We start from the raw sequence: 15,794 nt of genomic DNA, 5'->3' as shown, positions 1-15,794 counted from the left end.
ATTAGTCCAAAGGATAGGTCCACTTTTGGTCACTGTGCACCAGACCTGGTTTAAACATGCTATGCATGTATTTTATTTGAGCAAAGCTCTTCTCAGTATATTTTACTTTTGTTTTACTTACCTGTATTTTCTGATTTTATACAGTAAGTATAAATTAGTTATATATTTAAAATAAATGAATAGATATGTGCACTCTTCTCTGTGTATGTGTGAATATATGTATGTGTGTGAGAAAGAAGGAAAAAAGAAAAGGAAAGGAGGGAGGAAAGAAGGAAGGGGGGAAGGGAAAGAGAAGAGGGGTTTAAGGAATGACGATCGTTTTTGTCTAGAAAAGAGAAAGTTAGGCCGGGCATGGTGGCTCACACCTGTAATCCCAGTACTTTGGGAGGCCGAGGCGGGCGGATCATGAGGTCAGGAGATCGAGACTATCCTGGCAAACATGGTGAAACCCCGTCTCTACTAAAAATACAAAAAAAAATAAAAATTAGCCGGGCGTGGTGGCAGGCACCTGTGGTCCCAGCTACTTGGGAGGCTGAGGCAGGAGAATGGTGTGAACCAGGAGGTGGAGCTTGCAGTGAGTTGAGATCACACCACTGCACTCCAGCCTGGGCGACAGAGCAAGACTCCGTCTCAAAAAAAAAAAGAGAGAAGAGAAAGTTAATTGAACAACTTGTTCAAGTCAGATGCCTGGTCCAATATGTGGCATATAGTAAGACTCAATACTTGCTGAATTAATAAAATTAAATTAAAAAGAAGTTGCATTGATAGAGGTCCTAGAAGTTCCTTGATGTTCTTGGTACCTACAGAAGGCACTTTACATTAAGGCGGGAGAGATTTTGATTGAATATAAGGAAAAGCTTCTTAATCAGCAGATTGAGAGAATATGGAGATGGTCCGAGGCAATAAGGTCATCGCCCAGTGACCAGGAGAGGCTGGAGGAGAAGATGTAGCCTGTGTCCTGATGAGTTTGGACTGTGCAGCCACCTAGAGGCTGGTCCAGGTCATCGTGTGGGATTCATTCCAACACCATCAGGCGTGAATTGAGGGCAGAAGTCCTGGTAATGTTCAGAGAGTCAGAAAACGTAAGGGACCTGACAGTCTAGCCCTCTCCGTGTGCACACGGAGAAGCAGGCACCTGTGTTGGTGAGATGTTTGGACCCCGGGGGGCTGTGCCAGGAGTGAGAGATGGGAGATCAGAGCAGCCAAGAAAAGGCACATTACCAGGAAGCGTTCTGGAAATCCTAAATTTTAATGTCTCCAAAGCTATTTGGCTTTCTAGAACCCCATACTTGCTGTCACTGAGCCACTTTCTCTCAAACCATGTACGCATTACACTGCCACTTCCTCTACCTACATAATTCTGAGAGTCCATATTGAAAGACAAGGCACACAGGTCGGGAATGGGGCAACCTGGCTTCATATCACTCACCAGTTGTGTGACTCTAAGCAAGGAAACGTAATATTTTTGGATTTTATTTTCTTCAAACACAAAATATGAGCAATAACGGCACCTACTTAATGAGATGGTTGTGTGGAATAAATAAGGCCTGGAATGGGCTTAACACAGTGCCTGAGACATAGTCTGAATAAGAAACGTTTGGGTATTATTATCAATCCAGCAACACATATCTGTTAAGTACCTTATCCTGTGCTCATTACACAGAGAGACATAGACCAAGATGTTCATGGCCAAAGTCAAGTAGAACATTAGGCAAGAATAAATCTTTATTAAGTACTTAACTCCACTTTGGGGTCCAAATGATCCATTCTGAAGTCACCATTTTCCTCTTTGCTTAGGATGGCTCAGTCTCCCTCAGTCTCAGCCCCACGGGGGTGGCACTTAGGAGGAGACCTTGTGACTGAGCCCTGCATGATGACACACAATCGCTGCTTTCTGTCTTTGAGTGACACTTGGTCTAATTTAGTACTCCAAAAACCCTTAATTAGTTGAGCACAATCCCTGCTCATCAGACAAGCCACAAGCCTAGCCCAGGGAATGTGGGCTCCCCACTTGAAATGCCAATGAGGCTCAGAGAAGGGTGTAATGCTGGCTTCAAGCCACACTGCTCTACACACACCTCACAGTCACAATTCTCTGGGAGAGATTTCCTTCCTTGTTTCCATCCCTTTTTATATTGTCCAAACTCTCCTCTAGGCACCCAGGAGCTAGCCAAAAACTAGGAGGGTGGGATTAAATAGAGATCCCATATATTGCTTGCGTCAACATAAATGGATCTGGAAAAGCAATAAGCATCACCTGCTCCTAGCATTTTTTTTCTTTTAATTTTGATATAAATGTAGATTCACATGCAGTTATAAGAACTCATACAGAGAGCTCCTGATTCACATCTTGTATAACCATAGCACAATTTCACAGCCAGGAACAATCCACCAACTGTATTCAGATTTCACCAGTTTTACATGCCCTCGTGTGTGTGTGTGTGTGCGTGTGTGTGTACATGTAATTAGTTCTGTGCAATTTTATCATATACTTAGATCTACATAAACATTGTTATAGCAAGGTACAGAACAGTTCCTTCCTCCCTCCTCCACTCCACCGCTGTCAACCACTAATCTGTCTTCCATCTCTATAATTTTGTCATTTCAAAAATGTTATGTAAATGGCATCATATAGTATATAATCCTTTGAGACTGGCTTTTGTCTCTCAGCAAAATTCCCTTGCAATCTATCCACATTGTTGGGCATATCAATAGCTCATTCTTTTTTATTGCTGAGTTATATTCCATGATATGGATGAATTACAGTTTCTTCATCCACTCACCCATTGAAGTACATTTGAGTTGTTTCCCATTTTTGACTATTAGAAGTAAAGCTGCTTTGAACAATTTGTATACAGGTTTTTGTAAGAACATAGGTTTTTATTTCTCTGGGATAAATGCCCAAGAGTACAATTGCTGGGTCATATGGTGCGCACATATTTAGTTTTGTAAGAAATTGTCATACTGTTTTCCAGAGTGGCTGTACCATTTTACACTCTTACGAGCAATGTCTGAGTGTTCTAGTCTCCAGTTCCTCACCAGCATTTGGTGTTGTCATATTTATTTCTTTTATTTTAACCATACCAATAGGTGTGTAGTGATATCTCATTGCGGTTTTAATTTGCATTTCCCTAGTGACTAATGACATTGAATATCTTTTCATGTGCTTATTTGCCATCTGTATATCCTCTTCAGTGAAACGTCTAATCATGTCTTATGACCATGTTCTAATTGGGTTGCTTGTTATTTTACTGTTTTGTTTTGAGGGTTCTTCATATATCCTAGATACAAGTCCTTTGTCAGATTTTTGGTTTGCAAATATTCTCCTCCAGTATGTAGTCTTTTCATCTTCACAAGGTCTTTTGAAGGGTAAACATTTTTAATTTTGACAAGGTCCAGTTCCTCACTGGATCATCTTTTTTTTTTTTTTTTTTTTTTGAGACAGAGTTGTGCTCTGTTGCACAAGCTGGAGTGCAGTGGCTCGATCTCGGCTCACTGTAACGTCCACCTCCTAGGTTCAAGCGATTTTCCTGCCTCAGCCTCCCAAGTAGCTGGGACTTCAGGGATGCACAAGCACCACTGGCTAATTTTTGTATTTTTAGTAGATATGGGGTTTCGCCATGTTGGCCAAGTTGGTCTCAAACTCCTGACCTCAAGTGATCCTCCTGCCTCGATGTCCCAAAGTGCTGGGATTACAGGCATGAGCCACTGTGCCCGGCCTGGATCATGCTTTTGGTGTCAACTCTATGATCTCTTTGCCTCACCCTAGATCCTGAAGATTTTTTTCCTGTTTTTTTTAAGAGGTTTATAGTTTTATGTCTTACATTTATGTCTTTGATCCATTTTGAGTTAATCTCATCTACGGTATGAGGTTTAAATCAAGATTCAGATTTTTTTGCATATGGATGTCTAATTGTTCTAGCACCATTTGAACAACCCCCTATTGAAAAGCAATTTGGCAATATTTATCATAATTCACAAGAACATTCATAGCTTTTTTTCCTGTCAGTTCTGGGAATTCATCCTAAAGAAATAATGCAGAAACATTTTTTTTTAAAAAAAACCTATAAGCTTAGAAAATATTCACCGTAACATTTTTTATAAAATTGAAAAATTAGAAGTAATCTAAATACCTAATAGGGGACTGGTTAAGTATGGCACATACATGAAATAATATGCAACATTTAAAAATACATTTACTCAATAACTTTCATCCATTCAGCAAATGTTTACTCCATATCCATATGTGTTGGTGCTGAAGATAATATGGTGAGCAAATTAGACATCACCCCTGCCTTCTCAAAGCTCATAGTCTAGAAGAGAGGATAGAGAAAACAATTCTGGCACTTAGAAAAACAGATTTGCTAAACTAGAGGGAAAAAACAGAAAACAAAATTGCATGCATAAGGTTATTGAAACTATGTTAAAATATATGTGTGTGGGAAAAAAAATCATCATTCTGTAGGGCAATTGGATCAAAGACAGGTTTTTTTCACCCTGCTTTCCATACCTTCCATAGTATTTTCTTTTTATGATAATAACAGCAGTAAAGAGCAAAGCTTCAATTGCAAAATAGCTTCTTGCCATGAAAAGGTTAGGAATGTCCATTTGAAGAGGCAGCAGGCTCCCATACAGCAATCCAAAGGGCATGGAAAAGGCCACAGCAGACAGTGAGGTAGCTGGTGCCCAGCTAAGTCATGCTGGATTATTCAGTCCGTCAGCGAGTATCCACAGAGTGTCCACAAGGTAACCGGTATCCCATGAGGCACTCAGAATGCTTGTTTAAGAATAGACAGTCCCTGAGCTCTAGAGGCACTTATAAGAAATTCTGATCTCCGTCTTCTTCATGCTTGCCTGGTCCTTCACACCTCACAATGTGCTACCATGTATACGCCCTCATACAACACTCGCAACAAACCTGTAAACTTGTCAGGGAGAATATAATTATCCCCATTTGTTAGCCACTAAGGCACAGAGAGCTTGAGCAACTTGCCCAAGCTCACACAGATAGTAAATGACAGGCCCGGGGCTTGGACCTGGCCTTCCATCGCTAAGGCCAATGCTGTTCTCAGAATATCACAACTGCCTCAAGAACAGCTGTGATAACAGAGGGCTCAGAGCAAAGGAATAATTAGCAGAGAGCCATCATTAGAACTGAAGTCAAGGGGATGAGAAGGCACCGCCCACCACTTCTGGGCCTTTTGGCCAAGATCAAGTGTAGGAAGCATGAGCTAGGGCAGGGTGTAGGCTCCCCTCCCCTGGGGTGCTGGGGGCTGGGGGTCCAGGCAGTGAGGGGAATAGGATGCAGACACCTGGGCTCACCTCTCCTCCCTCTCCGCAGATGGTGAAGGCAATCCAGGTCCTGAGAATCCACCTGCTGGAGCTGGAGAAAGTCAATGAACTCTGCAAGGACTTTTGTAACCGTTACATCACCTGCCTCAAAACCAAGATGCACAGTGATAACCTGCTCAGGAATGATCTAGGGGGGCCCTACTCCCCCAACCAGCCCTCCATCAACCTCCACTCACAGGTAACACCCAGAGCTGGGTCCCATCTCTTAAGCCAGGCTCCTAAGCCCAGCTCTGAAGCCAGGCGTGGAGGAAGGTCCCCTGGTGACCTTCATTGGGTTAGACCCACTGGGTTCCTTTGCCATGAGGGCCCTCCTCTGATGCACTCCTCTTCATATCTGTTAGGTCATCCCATCCCTTTTTTACACACACCCTGCCCTGCCAGGGCATTAGTATTCCCTTGAAAATGACCAGATCGGAGAGGGACAATGTCCAAAACCATTCCTGGCTTCCTGGCCCAAAGTATCCCCCAGAGTGGGCACCAGAGCTAAGGAGATGGAAAGCTCTCCTGGAGGATGAGCTGGGACTGGGCTCAGACATCCCAGCCCCACAGGCTTCTTAAGAGGCTGCGGCTTGCCGAGCCATCTGCATTTCTGGGAAAGGGCATCTGGGGAAAGCAGTCATTCCCTGAATCCTGCCCACCTAATGGGTGAAGCCAGCTTCCCATGGGCCTGCTGCTCCCTAATCATTCTCCAGGCACTCACGCTACTCTGGCATCTCTGTCCCCCTAAGGTTCAGGGCCATGGTCAATGTCACCTCAAACCACCCTGTTCCCAGGTTCCCCTGCCACCTCCTTCCTGAGACCTGGGAAATGCAGAAATGCTGACTACACGCTTTGGGCAAGAATGGGCTTTCCCCTCCAGGGCGGCATATTTTCCCCAAACCTACAAACGGAGAACGCTGCCTGGCAATACCTTCCCACCCAACTCACAGGCATCTGCATAAGCCACAGGCTGGAGACTTTGTTCCCCTTCCACTGAGCCCCTGAGTCCTGGGAGACACCTGAAGGGTCCCCAAGGAGTCCTCCGTAGCCTCTTCTCATTAAACAATCAGGCATGGGGATGCAGGTAAACTTTCTAGGAGTGCCGAGAGGTGCTGGAAGTAGTACCAAAGAAAGGCTGTGCCATTTTTGTCCCTAGACCCCTAAGGAACCACCCATGTACTCTGTCTCCCCAGATTGGTGGAGTCGGGGGAGGGGACAGGCTGACTTCTAGAAGGCCAGCCTCACTTTGCACATTTTGACAACAAGCACAAAAGATACACTCGGTATCACATCCAACCCACCCCAGTGGGCTCTTTGTGCGACTCAGTAGTGAGTACTGCCCAGGACATAGGGCAAGAAGTTTACTTCCTCTTCCTCTCGCTTGAAATCACCAAGTCACTTTATTACACATCTAAAAACACCCGCCCGGGCTTCTGCCTGCTAATATTCTCTTGAAATAGACTCATTCCTTCAGAGTCTTATTGTACTTTCCCTTATGATCAAAATTAGCAAGAAACTTGCATAAAAGAGGACAATAATTGCTCAACGAGCATCTCGTTTGTAATTTATTAGTTTCTATTATTGTGGGTTACCATGGTGACGCTGCACAGTCCCGGTGATGGGAGAGATGCAAGATAGGAGCTGAGCAGGCTGTGAGGCCTCGCCAAATGGAGATGCACATTTTTATCAGTAATTTTCATGAAAATAATAAGTGAGGAGTTAATGAGATGGAAAGCCATCCTGTGGCTATTGTGAATTTTTTTTAAGTGTTGATCTAATTAGAATGCATCGGTCAGGAAAAGTAATGAGGATTTAGTGCCTCACAGAGATGTGAGGATCATATCAGAAAATTAGCACAAGTCTTTGGAAGTAATCAGGTCCTTGGAGAGGCACTGGATTTCCCCTCCTGGGCCCTCCAACTCCACCTCGAGCTCTGGAGCTGGGGGTGCACCAGGGTAGTGGGGGAAGGAAGGAGAGGCAGAGGGCTTAGCAGCCACCTCAGCCCCCGCAGGGTTGGAGGTCTGAGCCTGACAAGTCAGTTTGCAGAAACGGTCACTGGAGAAGTGGGGTTTGCAGAAAAGGATAACGTGGGCTCTGGATGGTTAAGGTCTCAGAGATGCTGCCACCTGCAAAAATCAGTCCCCCTGGAGAATCCCAGCACTCAGCCTTCTGAGTTTGAGGAAAGAGGGAGGAATTTTGATTCCTATCACTGGAAGCATCAGATCTCTCCCTGGAAGTCAAGCTGGCCCCGGGGTAGCCACTGCAGAAAGGCCATTGATCAGCTGGGAAAGAGGAAACAGACAACTGGGCGTGGGTGTGGGGGAGGGGGGATGCCAGCGAGGCACTAAGAGAAAAGACACTTAGTGAGGTATTCCTACTTGGTATTACTCCAACGTGTCCCTGCATTTTCTTTGACTGCCACCACCTGCTTTGTTCTGGCTTCAGGGGTAAATACGGTGATTACACATAGGCTACGGCAGGAGCTTCCTAACCTGCTCTCTGGGCCATCCCTCAGCCCACCTGCACATCCACGCATCGCTTAAGCTTCTGCTGCTGGATTCATCTTTCTAACTTTGCTCGTGTCATTCTCCTGCTCAGAAACCCTGCTTGCCATGCCCCTGGGGGTGGAAGGGAGGGCTTTCACATCTGTTCACCTGACATTCAAGGCCCTCCTAGGTCGGGCTTCAGCCTTCCTGGCTGGGCCAATCTGACTGTTCGGGGTGCTGTAACCATCATTCCATGCCTGTCTGTTCGGGTGAGACCTCCCCCCCAACCCCATCATCTCTGCACAACCAAACCCAGCTTCTTCCCCAAGGGGAGGAACAAGGCTGCTCACCCAGAAGGACTCCCTGATGCCCCATCCAGAATGGACGCTTCCTGCCCTCCACTAACCGCTGGAGCTTGCTGAGCCATCAATATGGCACAAGTCGCTCTGACTTTATATTATAGATGCTTGTGTTCATCTCATCTCCTATCCCAGATAACACTTTTTGAGCTGTGACAGTATTTTACATGTTTGAAATCACCCAGTCACCTTATTATAGACCAAAAACAGCCATTCCCGGCCTCTGCCTGCTGATACTCTCTTGAAGTAGACTCATCGCTTCAGATTCCTTGTGTACTCTCCCTGTGACCCCAGCAGTGGCTACCACAAGGTCTTGTGCAAGATAGATGGCCGGAAAGTATTTACTGAAAGAAATAATGGAATGAGAGAAAGAAAACTGGGGGGGCAGGGGCAAGGGGAAGCCAAAGGAGGAAAGGAGAAATAGGAAGAAAAATAAAGGGAAAGAAAGCCAAATATGCAGGGTCAACATTCAGGAGGGAGGCAGAGACAGGCTGAAGAATTGGAGGAAAAGAGCAACAGAGAGAGACAGGGAGGCACACAAACCCAGGAAAAGGGAGATGATACAGAGAACGACGGGGCAGAAGGACAGACGGAGAGAGGAATGGCAGCAAGAGTGAAAGCAAGTGAAAGGACAATGGATGTGGCTCAGTGCGCAGCCAGGGTACGAGGAGGCAGGAAAGTCAGGAGGATGTGCTATGTGCTGCTCCTATTGTATTACTCAAACTTGCCCCTGCATTTTCTCTGCCTGCCACTGCCTGCTTTGCTCAGGCTTCGGGGGTAAATACTGTAATTACACATATGCTATGGCAGGAGCTTTGTAACCTGCTCTCCTGCCTTCTCTGGCCATCCCTTGGCCCACCTGCACACTCACACATCTCTTAAGCCTTCCCAGGACGGGGCCCTGTCATTGTTGCCCTACGGTAGGGGCGGGGCTTGCATGGGCTCTCCCAGGAAGGAGAGGCCCAGGGCTGCTAAGAATCGGGGACCAGAGACTTTCAGTGCAGGAGGCAGGTCTTGGGTTCAAGATGCAGGAGCCTCTACGGGAGAGGAGAGAGAAAAGGAGTTGTGAGTGTGTGTGTGTGTGTGTGTGTGTGTGCACACGCAGGCACATGCAGTCATCATGGTTCACCCTTAATCCCCCCGGCCTGAAATAGCCTCACTGAGCACCAGCCTGGCCTGGGGAGGGGTGTCTCCCCTCTGGAACATGATCCTCTGGATCAACATTCCAGCCGCCTGCCAGCTTTGTTGCAAACTGCTGGCTCATGGTTTTCCCTGTGTGCTAATCATCCAGCCTTGTGTTGCAAAGCGGGAGACATTTTTGTTTTCAACTTGGTACCCCCACTCCCAGATGCTATGCCGTGTCCTCCATCCAGATCGATGGGTTGAGCGTTTTCCTGCTCAGCCTTCGATTCCTCTGTGTGAGTCTTCTCTGCTGGGCAGAGTGGAGATGGGAAGTAAGGGAGACTGTTCTACAAGCAGGGGACTAAAGCAGACTTTCAAAGACCTGGGCCACAGCTAGATTTTCCCCCTCCCTAGGAACCCATCCTGTGCTGCAGGCACCCAATGACACCTAGGCTTCCTACTCCTCAGAGCCCAGGTTTCTTGGCAGGGGGCATCCTCTGTAAGGAGACTGGTTCTAGACCCGACTCTGGGTTCTCCTGTCCTTCCTAGAGGGCACAAATGGAACCATTCCACTAGAGAGACCTTAACTCCCACCTCACTCAAGTATTAGTTTGACCTGAAATTCATCCTTTTTTCTCTGTGGAGATTTAAGCCTCTGCTCTATTCCAGGCAAATTGGATTGAATCATGGTTCTCATTCAATTGCCAAGCATTTGGGGGGCACTCACTGTATGTACTGTGCTAGGTCCTGTGAGAACAGGCACAAGCCATTGTCCAAGAGGAGCTCCCAGTCTCAGGGAGAGAGAGCCATGAATCGCAATGAGGATCTAGATAAATCATGTCAGCCGTGAAATGCTCAGGGTCAAGAGTATAGAGGAAAGGAGCAGCCAAAGAGATGGGGAGAGGAGCTGCAGGCAGGGATTCTGGACTGGGCGATCCACACATGTGGCTTGAGGTTGCCCCAGTCTCTACTCAGCATCCTTCATCCTTCCTCAGAGAGGGACCAAGTCCCAGACCCAGCCCTCACACCTTCATGGACAGTTTGTTCCTGCACCACAATAGGACAAACAAACCTCAGGACAGAGTGGAGAGGCCAACAGGAGGACTTTGCCCATTGTGATTGGAGAAGTTACAGATTCACTGGCCTTGGGAGGGCTTCCTGGATGAGGTGGCATTTCAGGCAGGCTTGGTGAGAGTTGGTAGCCTATTTGGCAATCTTTATAAAGGTGAGTGTTTCCAATGTAGCGAGAAGTCTGGAAGAAGGCGAGAAACAGAGAGAGCCAATCAGAATCCCTAGAGAGGAGATGGGGTGGAGGGGGCTCATTCATTCATGCATCCTGCATCCATTCAGGCACCTCTGGAGCCTACTGAGTTCTGGGGATATAAAAATGGATGTGACACAGTCCCAGGTCTCCAAGTGTAATGATGGAGTACCTTGAAGCCAAATGTGTGGGAGTTCTGTTTGGGGGCTGATAGTGGTGGCCGACTGCTAAAGACTTTAAACGTAGTGGAAAATGTAGGCAACAGGGTCAGGGCTGGAGACACGCTGGAGACAAATCAATTGAGTAGCCACATCTTGTATTGGTCCAAGAAGAGCTGGCAGAAGAGGGGAGATGGTGACCATTTATTAAGCTCCCCTCTGTCTCAAACATGGTGTGTGCTAGGTGCTTTCCACAGATTATCTAATTTACTCTGCATGACAGGCTGCAAGGGACACATGATTTTCTCCATTTTACATCCAAGAAAAGAGAAGCTGAGAGAAGCGAAGACCCTGGCTCTAAGTCACACACCTAGCAAGTGGTGGAGTCCAGGATGGGCTATTCCAGAGCCCATGTTCTTCTTGCTACATGGGGATATGTTTTTGTGACACCTGGGGAGAAGAATCAGGGGTCCTGGGACCTGGGTGGGGAGGGATGACCCTACCTAGCTATTGGTCAGGGGGTTAGGGACTACAGAGGAAGAAGCCAATTGCTACAAAGCAAGGATTTGGATTTGCTAGTAGACTGGAAGTAGGGAAATGAGAGGTGCAAAGTTGAGGACATTCTGAGATGCTAGGCCCAGCTGCCAGATGTAACTCTGCAGCTCTACACCTCCCCAGCAGAAGAGGAAGGGGGCTAATCAATACATCCCTACCTGGGAAGGGTGGCACTTGCCTTGACCTCTAAGGAATTTTGGATTTTCCAGATTGGCAGGGGGCCGAAGGGGTAGGGGGCCATCACCTCAGCCAGGACCCTAGAGGTTCTGCCCAGTGGCTAAGCATCCTGAGGACAGGACCAGGGAGAAGACTGGATGGGGCTGGGGTAGGGGGGCGATCTGCCCTGGAAAGATCACTACTTAGATGGACAGGGGCATCCCTAGACTGAAGTGGGATAAAATGAGCCACACTGCCTGTCACAGGCATTAAAGCTGTCTCTTCTGCTGGTTCCTCACCCCCAGCTCTGCAGCCATGGAGCCCGGAGACCAGAAGGTGGCCTTTGCTGCCAGGCTAGTGAAACCTGAGCGCTTCTCCCGCCTGAGAAGGAATGTTCCTTAAGAGCAGCAGCTGCTGCTTGTCCCCACAGGCCAGAGCTGCCTTTCCCTTGAGACCAAGGCCCCCAACAGGAGTGGAACAAGAACAGGATTAGGTGGCTTGTTTACATGTGCTTGGCTTTCCCGAGTGTGGGAATCTGGCTTTTCTTGGTCTAAGACAGGGCCCTGGCTCTGCCATAACGGAGGGATGCTGCCGGGAAAGGGTGTCTGGGGACAAGGACAACCTCTCCACCCTCCTAAGGCACATTTGCACAGGCACACACAAACACACACATCACACACACACACACACATCCCACACACACACACACATCCCACACACACACATCCCACCACACACAGGAATACACCCACAGCCTTAAGCCAAAGTCAGACCACACATGTATCTAGCATGTACCATGCACTTCACATTGTGCTAAGCAGTTTCTGGCAATTCAGAGAAAGACCCCTCCTTCCCTCAAAAAGCCTGCCACCAAGCTAGGGAAAGAGGACGCCTGCATTCGAGAGAACCATTCTGTGGTGTCCAGTATGTAAGGCAGATGGGAGGCTTTGAAGAGTCCAGAGGACGGGCCGCGGCTGTGCCCTGGGGAGGTCACGACAAGCTTTCCAGCAGAAAGGAGACATTCAGAACCGACCCCCACCCGCCCCCAGCCCAGGCAGGGGAGCCGCCAGCGCGGGCCTTCTGGGAGGCTTTGGTGAGTGTGGTCTGAGCCGGTGGATCAGCAGAGACCTCTAGTGGCCAGGGGGAGGATGGCAGGTGGCTGGGGCTGGCTCCACACTGCACCCCACTCCGGCCACCGACTCACCGTCCCTCACCCTCCCACACAATCCTTAGGAGATGGCATTGGCTCTTTTACAATCCTCAGCTGGAAGGATCTTTGCCAGGCCATCCCGTTCATTCCCCTGTTTCACAGGCATCCAAGTAAGATACAAATTCCATCTATTTCAAAACAGCTTAAACAGAAACTTTTCTGTCATTTATTTCCTTCACTCCTTCATGTCTTTGTCCCGTTCTGGTTTCTTCCAGGAATTCCTTCCTTGAGTGGAAATGAAGTCTTCCTTGAGTCTCCCAGGGCAGCTCAAGCCCTTTCTCTGTTAACAATGAAGCACAGTGGCTCACAGGGACAGACAGCTCTTCCTGGGCTGACGTCAGACCACTGTCCATTCATGTGGGCCTCTGCAGCCCCCACTTCCAAAAGTCATTCCACAGCTTCTCATCATTTCTTAGTAAGGCCTTCCTTTGGAACAAGTCATCTTTCTGCTGTTCCAAATGCAATTTGGAGTAAAACTCCCCTGGTGACCACTGAGGTCCGTGAAGAATGAGTGGCGGCTGCAGTTCCAGCGTGTTGCAGCTGGCCCAGAGGGTAGTGCTCGGAAGGCACCAGTTCTCTGCCATTCCAAACTCTGCCATTCCAAAACCAAAGCCCTGCCTTGCTCTGCCCCTCCTGAGAGGCTCTTTGCTTCTGAGTCTCAATCAACAGCACACAAGGAACAGGAGTGGGGCCTCTTCCGGGGGTGCCCGCGGAGCCCAGCGTGTTGGTTTTCATCTGATTCCCAGGCTTCAGGCAGTTCCCAGAGGCTTCGGGACACCACGGCTGTGTTCCTAGTGGAACAAAACAAACAGAATTCTTGGGCTGGATAACCAGCTGTCATCCCCAGGTTCCTGGATAATCCCAGCAGGGATGTGAGGCTCTGGGTGCTGAAAAACGTAACTAGAACCATACCAAACGCTCTTCTCACCTCCATCTGGGTGCTAAGGAGCCTAGAGGGGAGCAACTCTGTGTCTAGACACAGTGGCACCTACCTGCGTTTGGAGTCTGATAAGTCCTGAGGGGAAGCTGTCAACAAATAATACCGTGTGCTTAGCTAACATGCACTTCCCACGGGGTTCCCACTGCTGCTCTGGAAGTTCCTTCCTCAGAAAAGAGAGTCAGAGCCCCCTTGTCTCCATTCTACAGCGCTAGAGACTAAGCCTCGACTGGAAATCGCAGCCAAGTGGAGTTGTGGGGCTAGTCGGAGATGATGCTTAGGATCCTGGGACTAGACCATTGCCCGGGAACATCTCAGACAGGGAGACATGTAGCAAGGTTTGCACAACTCTGCCTGCGCGCGCAACCCCAGCTGAACCCCTTCGGTTGCTAAGTAAAGAACTCAAGTGACTTGAAGGCTTCTAGGACAGGTTTTTAAATCCCAACTGTGCCACTCCCTAGTTGAGTGACCTTAGCCAAGGGAAGTGGGAAATAAACTATTGGATGGCTAAATGTGCCAGGCACTGTGCTTGCATTGGAGCCTGTCTGTCTGACCCGGAAGCACATATCCTCTCTGTGTGAGCACTCATCCTACACTCAGAGCCAGAGGCCTTAGGCTGGAGGCACACTTACTTGACTCTGGGAAGTCACTTCCATCCTCTCTGGACCTCAGTCTCTCTTCAGGCAAACAGGACAGTCTGTCCTGCTGACCCCATGGGGTGATGGTGACATTAAAATGGAATAGCGTGGTGAAAGAATGCTAATACTCAGTGTGTATGGTAAATGGGTCGTTTGCAGACCCATCTGATTTTTGGGACCATCACAAGGAGGTTTTTAAAAATATAGATTGCTAGATGATGGGTGAGGGTCTTGATCCAGTGGCCCTGAGAACCTATGTCTTAAAAAAAAAAAAAGCACGCTCAAGGCAGGTTTGTGAAGCAGCTCATGTTTACAGATGTAAGGGATGAATATCATTTCCCCAGACCTCCAGGATGCCAAAATTTTGCTTCCTCTTCCCTGCCCCACCTAAAACGTTGCCAGTCCCAGCCCTGCCCTTGGACTCTATCTCTGAAGGTTTTTATTTTATTCCTTCACTGACAGAATCTGGCTGCCTCTCAGCACCTTCCAGCCAAAGACCCAGAGAAGGGAGAGAAGGGTAGGAAAGAGAAGGCTCTGATCCAATGCATAAATTGCCTTTAGTTACCCAAACTGGGTAAATTGGCATGGAGGGTATCCAAGCCACAAGGTGGAGAAGCAGCCAGGGTCTGAGTAAGCAGACGAAGCATCCAGGTGGTGGCTCACCTTCTGCCTTTGGCTAGGAAACAATGTGTGTTGGTTGAATCCCAAGGGACACATCTTGTATTTATTTTACTGACTTTGCTTGTATTTTTCTAACCTTGTTGGGTACTTTTTGGGGGGTGAAGAAAGTCTGGGACAACCTTTTATGTTTGAAATTCTCAAATATCCCTACCAGAAGAGGCACAAGCTAGCACGGATGATTCCAAACAAGGGATTGAGAAGTCACTTCCACTGGTTTTAAGGTGAATGGCATGGAGGTACCCACTCCCCCATTAAATTTACCTTCAAGCCTGGTGTGGTGGCTCACACCTGTAATCCCAATGACTCAGGAGGCTCAGGTGGGAGGGTTGCATGACCCCAGAAGTTTGAGACAAGCCTGGGCAACATAGCAAGACTCTCTACCCTGTCTCAAAAAAAAAAAAAAGTAAATTTACCTTCCGAGTTTGCGTCAGCTTCAAATATAGTATCAGCACAGTTTACATACCATGAGAATGGTAGGCTGGGATGTTGAAACAAGGAGAACTCAAACTCAGAGCAGTCTCATCACTGAAAACTCAGGTGTTGAGGGTCCTGGTGTCACATGCACTGTATACATCAGGAGATGAGGCCCACAGAAGGGTGGTGACATGATTGCCTTTCCTCCAGTGCCCACGCTGCTTCTGGACTTCCGAGTTTTAGTTGTTTTTATCTGTTCACCTTGCCTGCAATGACGATTGGTTGACCCGCAGGATTCAAGGAGCATTTGCAGCCCAGAACCTGTGTAGGGGGCATTTGTGGGTGAAGGAGATCTGTGTTCTGGTCCTCTGGCTGCTAACTGGCTGTGTGGCCTTGGGAAGTCCCGGCCATCTCTAAACCTCAGTGCCTTATTTGTACTTCAGGGAGGGGAAATGTGTGGCTTCCAGGGGCTCTTCCAGTTTCTAG

The 15,794-nt window shown here is 48.0% G+C and overlaps 1 protein-coding gene across 5 annotated transcripts in view; it reads left to right on the top strand.

The window, feature by feature from the left end:
- The window catches only part of PKNOX2 (PBX/knotted 1 homeobox 2), a 319,311-nt gene that overhangs the window by 278,985 nt on the left and 24,532 nt on the right, over positions 1–15,794 (top strand). For all 5 annotated transcript variants that reach the window (XM_030828928.1, XM_030828929.1, XM_030828930.1 and 2 more), the window contains one exon: positions 5,342–5,530. In XM_030828928.1, coding sequence (XP_030684788.1) covers positions 5,342–5,530 — 189 coding nt within the window. The remainder of the gene's footprint in view (positions 1–5,341; positions 5,531–15,794) is intronic.

This window comes from Nomascus leucogenys, chromosome 15 (assembly GCF_006542625.1).
Source record: "Nomascus leucogenys isolate Asia chromosome 15, Asia_NLE_v1, whole genome shotgun sequence".
Classification (NCBI taxonomy): Eukaryota; Metazoa; Chordata; class Mammalia; order Primates; family Hylobatidae; genus Nomascus; species Nomascus leucogenys.
The sequence above is the reverse complement of the archived record's forward strand: the minus strand, read 5'-3'. Positions and strand labels throughout refer to the sequence as shown.